Raw genomic sequence first — 18,395 nt, 5'->3', positions numbered from 1 at the left:
TTCAGCCTGTTTCCCTACCTAATGGCTTCTTGACAGCCACCTTTCCACTGAGACCATATCTGATGAGGGCTTCAGGAAACAGTAGCTGGATCAACAGACAGTTGCGTCTCAGGTCCTATTTCAGCTCAGTCTGCTGTAGATATTTTTTAGGCCTGCCACTACTTCTTTCATCCTCCACTTGGCCAGTTTCTTCCAACTGGGTGTGGAGTGTTTCCTTTTTAGGCATAAACTGCACAACCCACCTACACATGCCAAGTTTTAGGCTAATAGTCCCTTTGAGACTCACCCTGTTTGTACAAAAATATTATTTTATGTCTGTCAAACTGACTAATTGAGGTTTTGTAATGAAAGAAAACATTAGTTTAGAACAGAAACAACACAGACATGTTGTCTCTTGACTCTGGGGAGGACCTGGGAGGAGTGGAGGCTGCTGGTCCTTTCAGACTTTCTGACTTGGCTCTTTTTTTTTTTTTCCCTTATTTTCTCTTTCCCTTCCCTTAGCCTTGATCTCCTCCTTGCTTTGTGCGGACCTGTGTGGTACAGTCCTGGGGTCCTGCCTTCGAGTCCACTCCCCTGTCCCTTTGCCTGGCTCTCTGGTGCTCAGGTGGACACCTTGGGGAACTGATTGTCATGTGCCAATGGGGGTGTGCTGTGGCACACAAGTCTGGTGTCCCTCTTGGGTTTCAGGTCTGCTTGTCCCTCAGCTTGTGCAGTTGCTATGGGCCCCTCTCTTTGGGTGCCCGCGGAGTATCGGTGTTTAAGCTCTGCTGATTCAGGTGATATTGATGGGAGTGGAGAGGTCCTCACAGCACAGTTTATCACTCCGAGTGCTCTTGTCTTTGCTGGATAAATGTTTGGTTCCTCAGTCTCATCATGCTGCATTTTTCTAGCCTTTTAGGGTTGTGGGCATTATCAATGTCATGTATGAAAGATACACAACTGAACAGAAATACAAAGAACACAAACAACTTTAATTTGGAACAACAGCAGAAAGAGTCAGCTCTGAGATTAAACAGGAACATTCTTTGAAATAAATTAAACAGCACAAACGTGGCAATAATTAAATAATAATATAATACTTTTTTTTTTGCTTAAGTTTCACAGAAGGCAGCAGAAATAAACAGCACAAACAACAAACAGCATAAATATGGAGCTGCACTGTCTACATGTTGGCGGATCCAGAACATCAAATGAATATCTGCAGTTTCAAGTTTCAGTTCATGGCCGTTCACACCCTAAAGGGTGGGTCTGAGGGTAACCATGAATAAAAGGAGTAGTGAGACCAAGTTTGATTTAGATTCATGATCACTGAGCTATTTTTAATTAAAATTTTAATTCCAATGTATAATCTATTAATAGAGTCTCCATAAATTATGTTTTTGGTACTTCAGAGGTCTTTGGTGTCCTTCCAGTCTTCAATGTCTCCAACATGTTTTTCGACTCAGTTTCTACTTCAGTCCTTCCACATGATGTGTGACTGAACTGTTCCCACTGAAAATGTCTTTCCAAGGCTGTGGGTTGGAAATATCCAGTAAACTGTGACCAATAAACCAGCATGTTCATTTCAGTTCAACACAGTGAAAACCATGAAGGACTTTCCCACTTAACCTCCTAAGACCCGAACTCTTCCACAGCATGCATTTTTAATTTCTCTTTGATATTTGGGCTGATTGGGACCCGATGAATGTAAAAACAAAGACTTACCAGATTTTTTCTTTACCTGATTTTTGTTTCTAAGAAAAATGAGAGCCACACACGAGCATATTTATTTAAAATTTCAATAGAACAGTAGCAGTATAATGTCCTCGTAAGTGAATATCAGGCCCTTGTAAAGCAAAATTGAGTATTTTGTTCAAAATAACCCAAAATGTGATGTTCACATATGTGGACGCCAGGTCCTAGATTAAATTTGTCCACTGGAGGTTATTCAGAAGCTTACTGAAAGATTCAAGGTGACCTTGACCAGCAAGATGTACAATTTAAATAAATGAGAACATTAAACCTGACAGTAATAAATAATGCTCCTTATCCTGCTAAGTGTTGATCTCCAGACTGAACTTCAGGTCTCTAATGAAGTCCAAGCAGTCCTCCAGTGTTTGACAGAGAGCTACAAGTGAAAAAAGAAAGTACAAAGAGGGTGAAAGAGATGGACCAAAGAACAAAACTGCAACGACATGAGCCTTTGAGCTCAAAAGTTAAAAGTTGCAAGAAATATAGTGTACAATTATAGAGGATGAACACATCCATAGAAATTGAAACTGTTTTTGTAGCTGGCTATGAAGACGTGGATTTCTGCTGGCTTTTAACATGACAGTCTGTGAGGGCTGACTTGAGTAGATGAACTGCAGTTTGGGGCATTTTCACCCCTGCTTGGCATTAGCTCAGTGTACATGTTGGTTTTTAAACAATCATTAGGGTTAGATCGAAATAATGTTGCTGACAAGGAATGGAAAAGAATTTAACCATTGGTTTTAGACTGGCTACTTCACTGGATCTGAATCCAATTTAAAGAATAACCTACATGTGGCTTGTTTCATATATTTACTGTTTAGATATCCAGATTTCCCATGCTGTGTTTTTTCTGATACAACACTTGAGTCTTCACCTGAGGTCGAAGTTTAAATCAGACTCCGTTTATAGAAGTGACCTTATGAAGGGTCTCAGTGCTGCTGGGCCAAGTGTCTTCCTGTGGCTGCTGGTTTGAACCTCCAACCTGACTATCAGGATCCAGCAGAGCCAGAAAAGGTAAATCTCCAATGCTCTCAGGTCCATTAACACCAACCCTCCTTTGAACTCCTGGAATTGTTATGGTTGGTTTGGGTCACTTTGTCGCCTTGATGCTTCTGTTGAAAGAAGTTGAATAATAAGTCAGTCTGATGGCAGAAGAAACAACAACATGTTTGTGTTTGTTTGTTTCTGATATACATTTTATTTGACGGCGAGAGAAATACGCAGTCACAGCCACAACCGACACAAAGGCAGTAACTACGACAACCAGAAAGACCCTGGACCGACCTGCTGATAAATAAAAAAGAAAAAAAGGTCACCACACAAAAAATCTCACCCAAACAAAAACAATGCAGAGAAAATGTGGGTTGTTATCTCACTATTTCTTGGAGACATCTCACGAGGATCTGGAGTTCTGAAGTTTCTAGGATACACGGGACTCTCTGTTGTAGAGGTCTTAGCGTACTTTAGATCTATAATATAGTCATGATCTGTTCACATTAAGGTTTGGAAATGAGTTGAAAACAAAAACGTACCAAAACAAATCCTCTCACCGACTACAAGTTCAACAACAGCAGCTTTCACTCTGCTCTGCAGCTTGGGGATGAAACATCTGTATCTGCCGTTGTCTTCCTCCGACACGTTCAGGATCTTCAGTGAAATGTTCCCGTGTTTCATGTCGTCCATGAACAGCTCCGTCCTCCTGAAGTACGAGGCCATCTTCATGTCGGGGACCTCCTGCCTGTCCCTGTACAGGTGAACGTACTCCACTCGGCTCAGCCGGTCCGACGGGTCGGGCTTCAGGTCGGGTTTGGACCACTCCACCGTCAGACCCTGGACATCGAACATGGGCTCCAGGTGACACGGCAGGATGACATCATCACCCGGAGCGGCGATGATTGGAAGATTTGAACCAATCACCAGAACCTCACCTGGAAATATGGAAAATTTAACGTCTTGAACTCCACAGACCCCTGTAGAGTTACACACTGACGAAATAAACGCTAACAACAGTTGGCTCTGCCACTTTATACTGTAAAGTGAAAACTCTACAGTGATCCGGAGAAATCAAAAGAACCTCTAAGAAAAAGCACTTGGTAATAAAAAAAAGAACTTTATTTTAACAGGAAGATTTCTCTGACAGAACCAGGCTCAGGGAGGTGCAGCCTCATAAAGAGCATAAAGATTTCTACTGAATTACGTTTAACTGTGTCATGGTCACCTTTTTGTTTTTACCACTGAACAGCTCATGTTAGCATCCTGACATTAGCGAGACTGGACTGGACTGCCTTTGTTAACGTGTGATTTTAACCTCAGCAAATAACCTGTTATTATAGGAGTCTGTGCAGTAAATACAGACACTCTGTGATGTTGCTCATTCATTTAACTCTTTTAAATAACAGCTGTCAACTGTGACTGAAGACACAGTGTTAGCTGTTAAATGACTGTGTAGAAAAGTAGTTTGCGGTTCCAGCCTCGTAAACTTTTATTTTAAACTGATAACAGCTGCTGCCTCTGGGAGAAATATAAACTTCACGCTTAAACTGTTGAGTCATGTGGAGCCTAAATGATGTGACACTGAAATATTGAAGAAAATAAGTCACACACATCTCTGAGACCAGCCAACAAACTGAGCGACTATCTCTGAGCAGCTACAGATTCATCTGAGATGAGACACGTGCACATTCATCTTAGTCAGTATTTTTTGAAGCTTTTAGCTCTGCTTGAATGTGTGAGGGAGTTTTCTTGGTTTCTTCAGATTCAATACTTGGAGTCCTTTATAATACATAAATGCACATGTTCTAAAGCTAAACTTTCTTTCTAAAAAGACAATTACTTACTTTTGTGCTTTTATGACGTTTGTATGTTTTAAATGTTGCTATTAAGTTGGAAAGAAGGTCTCTATCACAGATAGCTGTAAATTCCTTAGATATCAGGACACAAAGACACGACACATTTTCAGATAATCATCGGTTTTTAATCTTTGATTGTTTGAAGTTTATTGACATTAAACCTCCATAAAAGTACCAAACTTGACAGAAAAACTTTGCTCATCATGAATGCAGAAGTTACCTGTCATCACCTTCAGTGACGCACAGTAAGAAGTAGTGGCTCTACTGAATCTGGCAATCTGGCCCAAACAGCTATTATGTTATGACATCTTTCTTAAAGTTATTTGTTGTGCAACGTTTAATTAAGATCATTATTTACCTTGAACAGGAGTCCTGACGATGAAAGCCGAGCACAGGATTAAAGTCCAGAGTGGAAAAGGGAAAAAAGAGTCCTCAAAGTGCGATTTGTAGACACACATGATGAGAGCAAGCTCAGACAGTCTGTGGCTGAGAGAAGCAAATCTTCTTCTTCTTCCTCTGTACAGCTGCAGTCAGGTCTGCCTCCTACTAATAAACGATGCAGCCCCTCCTTACCGCTCATGTGAACATCCAGGCTGTGAATGGGGAGGTTTCAATCACAGTGTTCATGCTGTAAATCTTTTAGCTGTCACAGTCTGACTCTTCCTCATTTTGTAACTGGAGTGGCTTTTAATTAGTCTCGTGTTTCTAAAAACGTGTGTTTAGTTGGGTTTGATTTTTATTTGGGATTAAAAGAATCTTCAGCTTCTTACTGATTGAATAATTAGAAACCTTCAGATATATCAGTATAAAGGAATGTTCAGGGCCAGCTGTAGTCACGATAACTGGCACCTGATATCCGTCATGGCCACCTCGTAGCTCAGGGTCTGCAAAGCAAGCTTCGCCCCACAAGATTTAACTGGATAGAAAGATGAACATTCTCATATAAAACTCTGTGAAGTGCCAAGAGGCTTACTCTCTTTTGGGAAGCCTCCCACAGCTCCAGGCTAGATCCAAGCTAAATTTGAGCTTGAATTTATGAAATTAAATTCTTACTGTTCCATTTGAACTAATATATGAGTCACATTATGACTGAGGGAGATGAGTGTAAAACACTGAGTTCATTATTTTCTCAGTTCAGTTCAGTTCAATGTTTTTTATATAGCACCAAATCACAACAACAGTTGCCTGAAGGTGCTAAACATTATCAGCGAAAGATCTTAAAATAATGAGTCATGTGGAATAAAAACCCACGTGAAACAAGAAACTATTCTTCCCAGACTGTCTCGCCCAAGCATTAATCCTCCCTCGCACATTTTCTCATCCATTATTCTGTAATGTTGCCTAAAGTTTAGTAAAATTATAATGCATGGGAAAAACAGGAGTTGTGTCACTCTTGTGAGCAATGATATTTTACTGTAAGTCTTATTAGTAATATGAGTGTTTTCCCCATAGAGGCTGTGAGGGAAGCAGGGAGGGTCACAGATTGTCTTTAAACTGCATGCAAAGCGAGGAAAACTAGCTCGCCACAGAGCGAGAAACTGTACAGGACATGTAAATACCAAAAAACAAGGCTTCAGATGATGGTTCTGCTTCAAATGGTGTAAAAAAGCACGTGTGAGACCAATGATTTTAAAATAGATATTCACTGAGAGTAGAGAATTGAATATGAGTACACACACACAGTCACTGTATTCATATAAAAAATAACTTTATTTAAATCCATCTGAGAATGAACTTTATATAAAATCTTCAAAACTGTGAACAGTCCCAGTATCCATCTGTACACAACAGAACAGATGCACAAAGACACACAAAGACACACAAGTTTAATTCAGTGCAGCAGCAGTGGCTCTTTCAGTCTGTGAAACACATAAGACAACAGTGGTAATGAAATATGACCAGTTTGATGAGGCGTGCAACACTTTTAATTAGAACTGGAACATTTGTACAAAGTTTCTACACAAAAGCAAAAGAAAATGAAAGTCAAGCCTTAACGACAAATGAGCTGAAATAAATGTAAGGTGCAGTTAATAAAGTGCTAAAGCAGGGAACGAAAAACACAAATTAAAGTAAGCAAAAATAATAAAAGGCAGATAAAGGCCTTTTTTTGTAAATATTCACCTACCCAGCAAACATTTTGATGTTGAATAACTTGTTTTTTGTTTGTTTGTTTTTTATCCTGGTTAAAAAAAATGTTCCAAACTTAAATTTGAACTAAGTTGTAGACATTACAGACATCATTTTGATCTACTCTTTAACATCGCCTAGATCAAGGGAGTGAAACATAAGGCCCAGGGTCCAGAATCGGCCCACCAAAGACTCCATTCTGACCTGTTCCAGTCTGTTCCTTAAGATCAGTTGGCTGTATATGGCCCTCGATCTAAAATGCACATCCGTGGCCTGGATGTTGTTGCTTTCTATGATAAGAAATTTTGTGTCCTAAAATTGTGTTCTACTCTTCCTTAATCAATTATAACAAAACAAAATATACAAAAAGAAAAAATTGGTCCAATGAAGCCTAAAACATGAATTGAACACACAAACTTCTGAGCCTGTTTCTGATGCTACTCGGTTGACTGACTGATTGACAATACTTGTGACAGGCTGACATGTTTAAAAAAAAAAAAAACAGAATTCGTTGACTGAAACAATCGTACTATGGTCAGTTTTGACCTGAGAGAGGCTCTCAGGATGTTTGCTGGGTATGTTTGAGCTTATAATGCAGAGCGCAGGTACATGGAGCTACATTGTGACTCTTAATACAAAATAACCGCTATAAACTATAAAAGCAGCAATAAACAACAACCAGCACAAACAACATCTTGGTGCCCTGCCTGCAGGCGTTTGGTGTTCAGGGAGTGGTTATAAGATTAGTCAGTGAAGGATCTGTCTGAGGTCATCAGTTAAAGAGGAATGAAATAACAGCTAGGCATTAGTCTCTCAGTCATCGTTAATTTTGAAAGTAAATTTTGATGTAGTTTTAGTCATTTCCAGTAAGCAGCTAAATCTTTGAGTCTAAAGTTGACTGTCTAACATATAAAGTGCTGCTTGTGTGAGAGTTGCCCCACACGGTTCACAAAGCGTCTGCTTTTCCTTGGCATCAACGTGTCCACATGTCTGCTCTACTCTTCTATAAGCGCTGATATTTTGTTGCATTTCCATGAGAAACAAGGAGAATGGGAGCTAGCCGTGTCGTTTACCAGAGGTAGTTCAAATGTACATGATGGAAATTATTGGTTAATGAAATCATCACTGATAACGACAACAAAAATTTTGTGTCAGCTTAGGAAATGCATTGACTCTGTCGTAGAGATCTGCCCACCAGCTAATTTCAAGCTAAATTTGATAAATTAGTTTAAAAACATAAAGTCTCATGTGAAAATCAGTTACATGATGTCATCCAGGACAGCCTTTGTAAGTAAACACTTTCTCTACATCAGTGTCACGATAACCAACCTGTTTTGATTCAGACTTGCATTAAACTGATTTGGTAAACATGAAGAAACAAAAAGTCCTGAATGTGGTTTCCAAACTTTATGGTTACATCAAATCCTGTTGATGTTTTTACAATCTTCTGCATCTCCAAGATCCACACTGATAGAAAAATCTTTTTCCAACACACTGAGCTGGAAATGTCCAATAAAACTTTCTAAATAAAGCAGCAAATCGATTTCAGGGAGGACTTCCTCTTTTAATTTGTCCATCACTAGTAGCTTTTAGGAAGAATTACTTTGTCCTTAACCAGTAAGGTGTAAAACTTTAATAAGTTAGAATTTTAAGTCTTCAAGTTAATACAAATCCATAAAAATAAATATGATCTTCATCCTTCTACATCTTGAGCAGAGGAGGTTTTCTTCAGTCTTGCATTAAAGGGACTAGGAAGTCCTTAAATCCTTAAATGTTCTTTTTCTTTGAAAATGAGCTCGATAAATAAAATCCACTGCCTTTATGATGACCTCAGTGCTGCTTGGCCCGAGTGTCTCCCAGTGGCTGCTGGTTTAAATTTTCCACTTGACTGTGAAGATCCAGAAAAGATAAATCTCAAATGGTCTCGGCTCCATTAACACCAACGTTCGCAAGGCACCTGGAATAGTTATACTTGGCTTTGGGTCGTTTTGCCTTCTGAAAGCTTCTGTTGAAAGACATTGAATAATGAGTCAGTCTAACAGGAAGCAACAACATGTTTGTGTTTTATTTGTTTCTTACTTACATTTAATTTCTGATGAAGGCAGCGAGAGAAACATGCAGAAAAAGCGACGACAACCAGAACCGACATGAAGGTGATGACAACGGCGACCACAGAGACCCTGGATCGACCTGCTGACGTAGACGAGAAATAAACAAGGTTACCACAAATGGACAAAAAAATGTCACCCAAACACAAGTGACACAGAGAAAATTTGACTTCTCACCGTTTGCTGGAGTCACGTCCTGAGGATCTGGAGTTTGGAAGTGCAATGGCGTCTCCGTCGTGGAGGTTTTAGCAAAATTTGGATCTAAAAAGACCATAAACACTAGAGTTATAATAAGCTGATAAAATGAGACTGAAAGTTTGGAAATGAGTTAAAATAATACACAAAGCATGATTCCAAGTCTGAAAGTTCAGTTTGGATTGAACAAATCTTCTGACCGACTACAAGTTCAACAACAGCAGCTTTCACTCTGCTCCGCAGCTTGGGGATGAAACATCTGTATCTGCCGTTGTCTTCCTCCGACACGTTCAGGATCTTCAGTGAAATGTTCCCGTGTTTCATGTCGTCCATGAACAGCTCCGTCCTCCTGAAGTACGAGGCCATCTTCATGTCGGGGACCTCCTGCCTGTCCCTGTACAGGTGAACGTACTCCACTCGGCTCAGCCGGTCCGACGGGTCGGGCTTCAGGTCGGGTTTGGACCACTCCACCGTCATACCCTGGACATTGAACGTGGGCTCCAGGTGACACGGCAGGATGACATCATCACCCGGAGCAGCAATGATTGGAAGATTTGACCCAATCACCAGAACCTCACCTGGAAATATTGAAAATTAAACCTCCCGAATTCCCACAGACCCCTGTAGAGTTACACCGTGAAGACCTGAAGATCATTAACAGCCCCATGAGTCTTTGTGCTGTTACCGCAGAAGTGTTTCTGGGACCAAATTAAATGAAACAACTACTCCTCAGTATATTTGGTAAAAAGAACTGTTTAATCCTTCAGTTTAAATGAAGTAGTGACATATCTGTGAAGGTTTTCAGCCATCCAGATTATTGTAGTCTCAAGCCCTTGCGTTAAAGGCTGCCAGAATTATTTTTCCCGTTTTATGTTCATGCGGATGCTTTAACTCTTATTTGAAACACCTGGAACATCCTGGTCACACTGTGGCACTTTGGCTCTTAATAAACCATGTTGGTAGGGTGGCTCAGCGACTCACAGGACCACCTCGAAGCTGAAATACCTGCGACTTCCTGTCAGTATTTAGACCTGGAGAAGACCTCTTCGAAGAACCAAAACCATTCCTACTGTCTTCAACTCAAGCGTTTATGTAAGGAACGTTTGGATTCGGGGAATAAACAAAGTCATGTCCTTTTTGTTATGTAACATGCAATTTGTTTTTTTTTTTAAATATGTGATTTTTTTTTATAAAGAGAGAATGCTGATTTCTGTTGGACTGAAATATCTCATCGTCTTGGTTGGATTACCATCTAATATTTATGTCCCACCCCCAAGGATGAACTGTTGCCTGTAACTTTGTAATGAGATTAAATGTGTCAGGCTCAGCTTTGTGTCTTTAATAAAGAGAAACGCTTTGCTGCCTTTTAAACAGTAAATATTTTAATTTCATTAATGTATCACTGGATTATACTTGGATTGAGCTTTATTTAAATGTTCATTATATCTGTGTAAGTTGTCAGTCATCCATGTTCACACATTGGACATAGAAGACAGATGGTTTGAAAGAGGAGTGAAAGACGCCATCTATGTCCACTGTGAGCGACCATCTTTGAACAGAGGCGGGGGTTTACGACACCAACTCTCTGCCATCTATAATCCAGTTTTGAGATCCTCCCCAGACACCTTAACGCTCACTCATATCTTGCATCAGTCGATTTCAATGGATCACATGATAGGATGAGGCAAAGTCTCACAGCGGTTTCACCCGAAACATCTGGTGATAATGACCCGCACTCTTTTTCACATCTTGGCTCATGTGATGAGGCACATGATAAATAGTGTGTCAACAACCCTCTTAAGGGAAAACTCCCACTATGGCTTAAAAAACCTGGGACTCCTGAGACAGCTTCATGAAACTTAAAGAAATCCAGTCTCTTTTCTTTCTAAGCGTAAGCTTTTTACTTTTTTTTTTTTACATTTCTTTGTTGTTTTCTGGGTTTATTTTTCATTTATTTATTCCCCTTTTGAGCTCTTTTGGTATAAAATATAAGGTAAGATTTACATTTTGTATCTTAGCAATAAATGCTCAAAAACATAAAAGATTTGAAGACTTTTGAGATTAGAATGAATTTTTATCCTTAGTAAAACTATTTTGTTTTTATAAATATATGAAATCCCTCCGTTTAATTCTACAGGGAGGAATAAACAACATATTCATTATACATTGCTTAGTTTTAAATCTGCTTTTTGCCTTTAGAGAAGGCTCTTCACGAGAATTCAAATTCTGATCAATAAAACAATATTTTCCTTTTTTAAGGTTACCTGCTTACATTAAGCAATCTCTAATTACTTAGTGTAAGTTCCCTTTTCACGGTGAGTATAAAAACTGTACAGATATACACTTCTGTAATAGCGGGCACAAACATTCATGGGACTGTGTCTAGATTTATAATTATGTATGATGCAGTTTCTGGTGTTTGTGTGGCAAAAACAATGCAACTATTAAGCTAAAGTGAAGCTATTAAGTGCTGAGGTTTAACCACTCGGTCCTGAAACTGTGCAGTGAAACACAGGACCAAACGTTGTCTCTTCACTGATAATATAAATACTGTCTTATTTTAAGTTGGATTCATTATAAAAATTGCTAAAGTAAGGGTGTATTGTCCATATATAAAACATTCAAAATAAACAGTGTGGTTTAGCTCGCCCTCCTTTCTTGATAGCATTTTTTGCAGGCACTGATCGTTACTTTTTAAATTCAGTGTAACAAATTTCAAAGTGTGGACATGTTACCGCGATGGCTGCTGAAGGTGACTCCTACACTTCTAGAAGACACTGTGTTCTATCAAGGGACATCAGATTAACTGGAAAAAGAAATCCACAACTTACTAAACTGTCCAATCAAACTGGAAAAGGTTTGAACAGAGTTTATAATGCAACCATAGACAAAAACATGAATCGTGAAAAGAAAAATATGAAAAAAAATTAGAATATTAATATTGTTTTTAAAAAATTAAGAATAATAGTTCAAACTCATTGAATTAGTTTTTTCAGGTAATATTTAATTTATCATATCAGGTTGTGAGTGCTGTTATCATGTAGAGTGACCAATATTACCTACAACAGTGATTCATTAGTTGTAACTCTGATAAAGTCAAAGTAATAATAGACAAGACAAAGTCATCAACCCCTTGTTTAGAAACTTAGAGCAAGGACACTTGAATGCTAAATTTCCATTGGGAATATCAAAATCATAATTGCCAAAAAATTAAATATGATTACAACATATACAACTTAATATCAATAAAATATGAAAAAAGAAACCACAATACAAATCAAACATTGCTTCTCTGCCAAGATGAACTACCTGATTATGTAAAACAAAGGAGGGCTCCATAAGAGGCTACAGGTTAATCGTTTTAAAACAACTAACTATTAATGTGAATCTTCTGCAACCCAGCCAAGCATTTGATCATCATACTGGATAATTATTCATTCATTCATTATTTTTTAATTTATTCATTTTAATCCTGTCATTATTTACTTGTTTAGCTTCATTCTCCACCTGATATCCACTGTGATGAGATTAAGCTGAGCTCAGGGCTATACAAGAATAATAAGTATCTAGACTTTGCTTCATTCGTTCGGTTTAAAGTGTAAATATTTATTGGTTGTTGTTTGGGATTACACGTTTTTTAAATTTGAAACATATATTATTAATGTATGTATTCCAGTCCACTTAAATTTTTTTAATTAATAATTTTTGTAAATTGATTCGATTTCATTTAACGTTAAAAATAGAAATATATATTTACACACATACACTAGGTCACAGCACATTAGAGCCGCCCTGATTGGACGAAAATCACGTGATTCAGGTTTGAGCCTGAAACAAGATGGTGGCTCATTCCAAACTGTAAATTTCACAGCAACGACTGCGCGAAACGAGTCTCTGAAAACATTTCATGCGATGTTTAGTTAGTGTATACGTCATTATTTTAGATAACCAGATGCTGGTTTTCCCCGAATCGCCACAGTTATCGCGTCACCGGAAGTGTTGCTAAGCACGTGTGTAAACAGAACAAACATGGTTACTGTTTACATTGTGATAAACTCAGGGTTCTGCTTCGTGTGGCTTCAGTATCGGCCTTAAACCTTCACACACAGACATGACACTCACAGTTATAGACTGTTCGGTGGATCAAAATAAAATCACGAAAATAAACCGCTCGTTAGAGGAGAAGTTACCCGAGAATCATCACATTTAATATATTATTATGTAATGTCAAAGTAATTCGCTGAAAGCTGTCATCGCTTATAATACCACACGGCAAAGGAAAATTGATAATAGTTAATTTGGCTGATTTGATTCATAAAATGTTATTAAACTGCAGCTCAGAGTAACGTTTAAAATATCCGCTTACCCTGAACCAGAGTCCACACGCTGAAAGCCGAGCACAGGATAGAAGTCCACAGGAACGAAGAGTCCTCAAAGAACGAGTTGTACACAGACATGGTGGATAAAGTACACAGTCTGAATGAATGAATGAATGAATGAAGGCTCCTCTCGACTGTGTTTCTGCCTCCTGCTCCCGAATATTCTCTCTGACACATTTTCTCTCCGCCGGTTGCTCAAATACTCTCAGTGTGTTTTGGAAATATGGGCGGATCTAAACTCCACCCCTCTCTGTGTTGATTGGCTTAAAATGACATAGCCAATACGCTTTTCCGGGTTAACTGGTATGCTTGGTGTTTCCTTGGCAATATTTGTTTACAGTTCTAGATTTTTCTTTTCTTTTTTTAAATTGCCATTTGTCATGTGATTTTTGTTTTCAGAAAAACATCTTTGTCATGACAGATTGAATTGTTGTTAAATGTCACCTGACAACAAATGATTTTGTATATATTAAAACAGTAAAATAAATAAATAAAGTACATGTATATATAAGTATATATCAAAAGGAGGGATGTCACAACAATGAATCACCGGTTTACAAAGAGATAACAAATGTCTTGTTGCATTTCTTGTTTGGTTTGCGTAACTATTACTATGTGGAGGTAGAAAACGCAAAGTGTTTCTACAGACAAAAGCAAAACAGTGAATTCAAACAAAATAAGAAATTGTGGAAAATTAACAAACAATTAAAACAACACATATTTTGTAGTAAATACCAAGTAAAGGCTTGAAAAAACGTTTTATCACACCATCCCTTTTTTGAGGGAAAGAAAACAAACAAACAAAAGAATCTGCTGGCTGTAAATTGCTAATGCTACCCAGTGATATAAGTGTTAAGGCCAATATGTGACCCGCCTCCCACTGTGACACAAACTTCAATACAAGAGCAGTGAATTTAGGCCAAATGTGTATTTTTATTAAAAAACTAACCACAGCCTGTCCAGCTTAATTCAGTTTTTATATAAATAAATACGTTTACATAAATATGTAACTGTTTTATGCACCGTACAAACAGTATAAATAGTTCCTGTTATTACTGTGCCCAACCGGCAGTATGTTCCCCAACCACCAGGGGGAGCTGGTGGAGCAGAGCTGAAAATGAACACTGTGGTCTTTGCATGTGAACTTCCCTCATGTGCAGCAGGTGCTGCCGGCTCTGTTCTCTGTGCAAGAGTCGTACTGCCCTTATTTTCACTGATGAGATGAGCCTGCAGCAGGTCTTGAGTTGATTTATCTTTGACCTGTTTACAGGAGCTACAGTATCCAGAGTCGTACGCAGTGAGGAGGTGAAATTATTCTGTAAAGATAAATTTTAATGCTTCATGAAATATTATCATCAGCCTCTTAAGAAATACAGCAAGACTGTCATAGCTGGCTTTGGGTCCCTTCATCCTCTCGATGTTTCTGTTAAAATAAGTTAAATAATGAGTCAGTCTGAGGGCACAAGAAGCAACAACATGTTTGTGTTTGGTTCTCACTTTTTGTTTCTGAACCAGGCGATGGGAAAAATATGCTGCAAAAGCAGCAACTGATATTAAGGCCATGAAAGCGACGTCCACAAAGACCCTGGAACGACCTACTGATGTAGAAATGAACAAGGTCAAAACAAACATACAGTTTAGAAAAAAAACTTCACAAAAATAGAAACAATGCAGAGAACAGTTGGAGTGTTTTCTCACCATTTCTCTGAGTCACATCTTGAGGATCAGGAGTTTGGAGGTTTCTAGGAAGCAGCAGCATGTCCATCGTCGTGGTTTCAGAGACATTTGGATCTAAAAGAGACACATAGTCAGCGTCTGTTTGTAAAATGAGGCTGAAACTTTGAAAATGGCTAAAAAAAAAAAAACCAAACAAATCTTCTCACCGACTACAAGTTCAACAACAGCAGCTTTCACTCCGCTCTGCAGCTTGGGGATGAAACATCTGTATCTGCCGTTGTCTTCCTCCGACACGTTTAGGATCTTCAGTGAAATGTTCCCGTGTTTCATGTCGTCCATGAACAGCTCCGTCCTCCTGAAGTACGAGGCCATCTTCATGTCGGGGACCTCCTTCCTGTCCCTGTACAGGTGAACGTACTCCACTCGGCTCAGCCGGTCCGACGGGTCGGGCTTCAGGTCGGGTTTGGACCACTCCACCGTCAGACCCTAGACATCGAACATGGGCTCCAGGTGACACGGCAGGATGACATCATCACCTGGCGCGGCGATGATTGGAAGATTTGAACCAATCACCAGAACCTCACCTGGAAACAGATGGAAAATTAAAAAGTTAAACCCTTTGAACTCCCACAGACCCTCATGACTAGAAATGTGTTTCTAAACATTTCTAGTCACACTGAACATTTTAGGTACAAGTCAGATTTTTGAGGCGCACACACACACACACACACACACACACACACACACACACACACACACACACACACACACACACACACACACACACACACACACACACAAACCTGATAATCTGTTTAAAGGAAATGCAGACGAGGCTCAGTTTACTAATGTTCACAACTCAGAGACGTTCAGCTGATTATCAGATGAGACAAAGAAAAGCAAAAGGCACTGAAAGCAACGACATGGAGTATTTTGTGCTAATTAATCAGATTCAGATTTCTGATTGAGTCATCATGACTTCTTTTCATTGCTTCGTGTCACAGTGACAGTCTTTGAACTACCCAGAGTTTAAGAAGATCATGAGATGAAGCTGCAGCATGTTGATAACTGGATCAGCAGGACGTGGTCTTACAGCAAACCAACAAAACAGCAGAAGATCTGCCTTCTGTCAGTTTTTCACAATGACTCATAATGTGGAGGATGTGTTTCTGTAACTATATAACGAACCCTACATACACGTGCTGCTCAGCAATAATTGCCTGTGATCTGCAGACACATGAAGTCTAGAAACTAGACTCAGCTGCTTATTTCCAAGATGGATCCACATATTTGGTCTGACTCAGATTTTGACAACGGACGCCTTTCCTGCAGACACATCAGTTAAAACTGTATGTATGGATGAGATTAGAGAGCAGAAGTTCCTGTGAGTCACTCACACATGGCATTGCTAGCTGCTGAATCATGACCAGAGTATCTGATTAGTTTGGTTAGTCTTATAAGATGAGTTATTAAAGTCAAAGCTCCTCGTTTGATTTATTATCAAATCAGCTTGTTCAGCTTGAACCAGACTGTAGAGCATGTTTCACTTACAGTCAGAGCTCTCTTACTTTAGTACACTAAAGCTGTGTTGTTCTACTTCATGCTAGGCTCAGTGACTCTGCCTCAGATAACCTGTAACAGAGCAGTGATTAAAAAAAAAACCAATAACTGAGTGTTAATAAAACCTTCAGTGCTCCACCCAAACCTTTAAACCCAACTCTAATCATCTGTTTTTACTCCACCCTTCACATCCTCCTCATACACCCTCTAAATGAAGTCGTTTCCACTCAGTGATGATAGAACACCAGCTCAGTACAATACAGACTTCATCCTCTTTGTTAGTCAGAAACAAAAACGCTCTATTATATTTTTTAAACATAATTTTTTTTTTTTTTAAATTCTGCTGCATTAACAGAAGCAGCAGTCTGACAAGTTCACACTCACACAGTCCACCTGCTATATTAACGGGGGGAAGCCGCAAATCACAGGGGCGAACCTGAATCATCTCGTTTAAACTTCTTTCCGTGTCAGTAAGTCACTGATAACTGTCTTTGCTCACAGCGACACAGAGAAGAAACCACAGCTGTGAGCTGACAGTAACGTTTACCTCGAACTGGAGTCCACACGCTGAAAGCCGAGCACAGGATAAAAGTCCACAGCGAGGCAGAGAGCGGGCTGCACACAGACATCGCAGAGAGAGCACGGACTGAGTCAGTCAGGTCTGTGTTTCTGCCTCCTGCTCAGTCAAAGCGAGACTGGCTTTAAATTCCCGCATCACTCGTCTGTGATTGGTTGAATACAGCAACAGCTGACTTGCTCCGCTGCTGAACATATTTCTGTCCTTCACAGTGTTTGCGCGATTTAACAGGTGGTCAGGCTAACTGGTGATATTCGTTTATATATGAATGAATAAATAAATAAATCTTACAATTCATCGTGTCTATCAGTAAACTCACTGCGCTCATGATCGCAGATAAACATGTTTTTGACTCTAGCAATTTAATGCCAGAATTTTTAAATCAGGAACTCCAAACGTGAAACATCCAGAAACATCTGGAAACACCCGGAGCCTTGACCCGTTAACGTTCGTTATCAAACAACATGATCACCAGATCAGTTGTTCTTTGTTGTTAACAATAATTACTCATTGCTATAGAAAAGCTCGGACCACGGAAATATTAGAAAAAAACATGATCTATAACAAACAATAATATTTAACTGTAACTCGATGAAGGGGACAAAATAAAGTTTCCAAAGTCTTCAAAAACTCCCATAAATCCCCGCGGTTAACCCCGTGATTATTTTTAGATTCAGCTGGCAGATAAAACAGGTGTTTGTCACAAGCTTCATGACTTTGATGACTCAGAACATTGATGCTAACTCATGCTGCAGGAGAACACAAAGCGAACAAAATAAAACCATAAAACTAAAATATTGCTGTGCCTCTTATGATACTGAAAGACAAAATACTGCTGTATTTGCTTTGGTCATCTGTTTGTCTGCCATGATTGTTCTCTCAGCGCTCTGACCCCTCTGAAAATACTGTTGATTATATTTTATTTATTTATTTTTACTATGATTTAATCTTTAATCTCACTGTCTTTGGATTCATTTTGAATCAGCTGAAAGTCCCTCTGAACGTCTCCGCTGATGTGTTGATCCTTCTTCTGTGAAATGATTTAAATCATCTGAATATGCGATGTGTTTCACTGCGCTATGGTTAGCTAAAAAAAACGTTAACAGATCCTGATATGAAGTCAGATCTCAGCATTTCTTTTTTATCGGTGTAACGTTGTGAGTGTGCAGACAGGCTCTGGATTTACCCACAC

At 39.1% G+C, this 18,395-nt stretch overlaps 2 protein-coding genes and 1 pseudogene across 7 annotated transcripts; all 3 read right to left on the bottom strand.

The window, feature by feature from the left end:
• Positions 1-956: 956 nt before the first annotated feature.
• Positions 957-5,091, bottom strand: LOC146579215 (myelin-oligodendrocyte glycoprotein-like). Of its 3 annotated transcripts, XR_014890366.1 has the most exons (6): positions 4,939-5,091; positions 3,282-3,659; positions 3,108-3,200; positions 2,926-3,018; positions 2,606-2,843; positions 957-2,107 (listed from the first exon to the last, which is right to left on the bottom strand). XR_014890366.1 is itself a non-coding variant. In XM_085262068.1 (5 exons), coding segments are annotated over exons 1-5 (666 nt in total). In that variant the 5' UTR covers positions 5,039-5,091; the 3' UTR covers positions 957-2,841. The 3 variants fall into 3 exon arrangements, 2 of the variants coding, with proteins under 2 accessions (XP_085118194.1, XP_085118208.1); XM_085262068.1 differs by having other exon boundaries at positions 957-2,843; XM_085262082.1 differs by having other exon boundaries at positions 957-2,843; positions 2,926-3,015.
• Positions 5,092-6,267: 1,176 nt separating this feature from the next.
• Positions 6,268-13,666, bottom strand: LOC146579214 (myelin-oligodendrocyte glycoprotein-like). Of its 3 annotated transcripts, none has more exons than XM_085261726.1 (5): positions 13,377-13,666; positions 9,211-9,588; positions 8,993-9,076; positions 8,791-8,900; positions 6,268-8,712 (listed from the first exon to the last, which is right to left on the bottom strand). In XM_085261726.1, the coding sequence occupies exons 1-5, from the start codon at positions 13,564-13,566 to the stop codon at positions 8,674-8,676; spliced, it is 801 nt and encodes a 266-aa protein (XP_085117852.1). In that variant the 5' UTR covers positions 13,567-13,666; the 3' UTR covers positions 6,268-8,673. The 3 variants fall into 3 exon arrangements, 2 of the variants coding, with proteins under 2 accessions (XP_085117852.1, XP_085117860.1); XM_085261734.1 differs by having other exon boundaries at positions 8,791-8,897; positions 13,377-13,660; XR_014890356.1 differs by lacking the exon at positions 6,268-8,712 and having other exon boundaries at positions 8,833-8,897; positions 8,993-9,588; positions 13,377-13,662.
• A 646-nt stretch (positions 13,667-14,312) lies between these two features.
• Positions 14,313-17,255, bottom strand: LOC146579213 (myelin-oligodendrocyte glycoprotein-like; annotated as a pseudogene). The gene is made up of 5 exons (XR_014890365.1): positions 17,174-17,255; positions 15,273-15,650; positions 15,088-15,180; positions 14,887-14,987; positions 14,313-14,812 (listed from the first exon to the last, which is right to left on the bottom strand). The product of XR_014890365.1 is annotated as a myelin-oligodendrocyte glycoprotein-like (transcript).
• Between the last annotated feature and the right edge of the window lie 1,140 nt (positions 17,256-18,395).

Source organism: Mchenga conophoros, linkage group LG3 (genome assembly GCF_057382185.1).
Source record: "Mchenga conophoros isolate Kocher_MC1m ecotype Shallow Benthic linkage group LG3, M_conophoros_male_GT1.1, whole genome shotgun sequence".
NCBI lineage: Eukaryota > Metazoa > Chordata > Actinopteri > Cichliformes > Cichlidae > Mchenga > Mchenga conophoros.
Note: the sequence above shows the minus strand (reverse complement) of the source record. Positions and strands in the feature narration are given on the sequence as shown.

Bases quoted from the DNA above. Each gene is read 5' to 3' on its own strand.
- LOC146579215 (XM_085262068.1), bottom strand. From the start codon at position 5,038: ATGTGTGTCTACAAATCGCACTTTGAGGACTCTTTTTTCCCTTTTCCA. The intron at 3,201-3,281 runs GTGAGAGGATTT...ACTATATTATAG, and splicing joins TGTTGTTGAACTTGTAGTCG to ATCTAAAGTACGCTAAGACC. The intron at 3,019-3,107 runs GTGAGATAACAA...TTTATTTATCAG, and splicing joins TGAGATGTCTCCAAGAAATA to CAGGTCGGTCCAGGGTCTTT.
- LOC146579214 (XM_085261726.1), bottom strand. From the start codon at position 13,566: ATGTGTCAGAGAGAATATTCGGGAGCAGGAGGCAGAAACACAGTCGAG. The intron at 8,901-8,992 runs GTGAGAAGTCAA...CGTCTACGTCAG, and splicing joins GGACGTGACTCCAGCAAACG to CAGGTCGATCCAGGGTCTCT. The intron at 8,713-8,790 runs GTAAGTAAGAAA...GTCTTTCAACAG, and splicing joins GCCTTCATCAGAAATTAAAT to AAGCTTTCAGAAGGCAAAAC.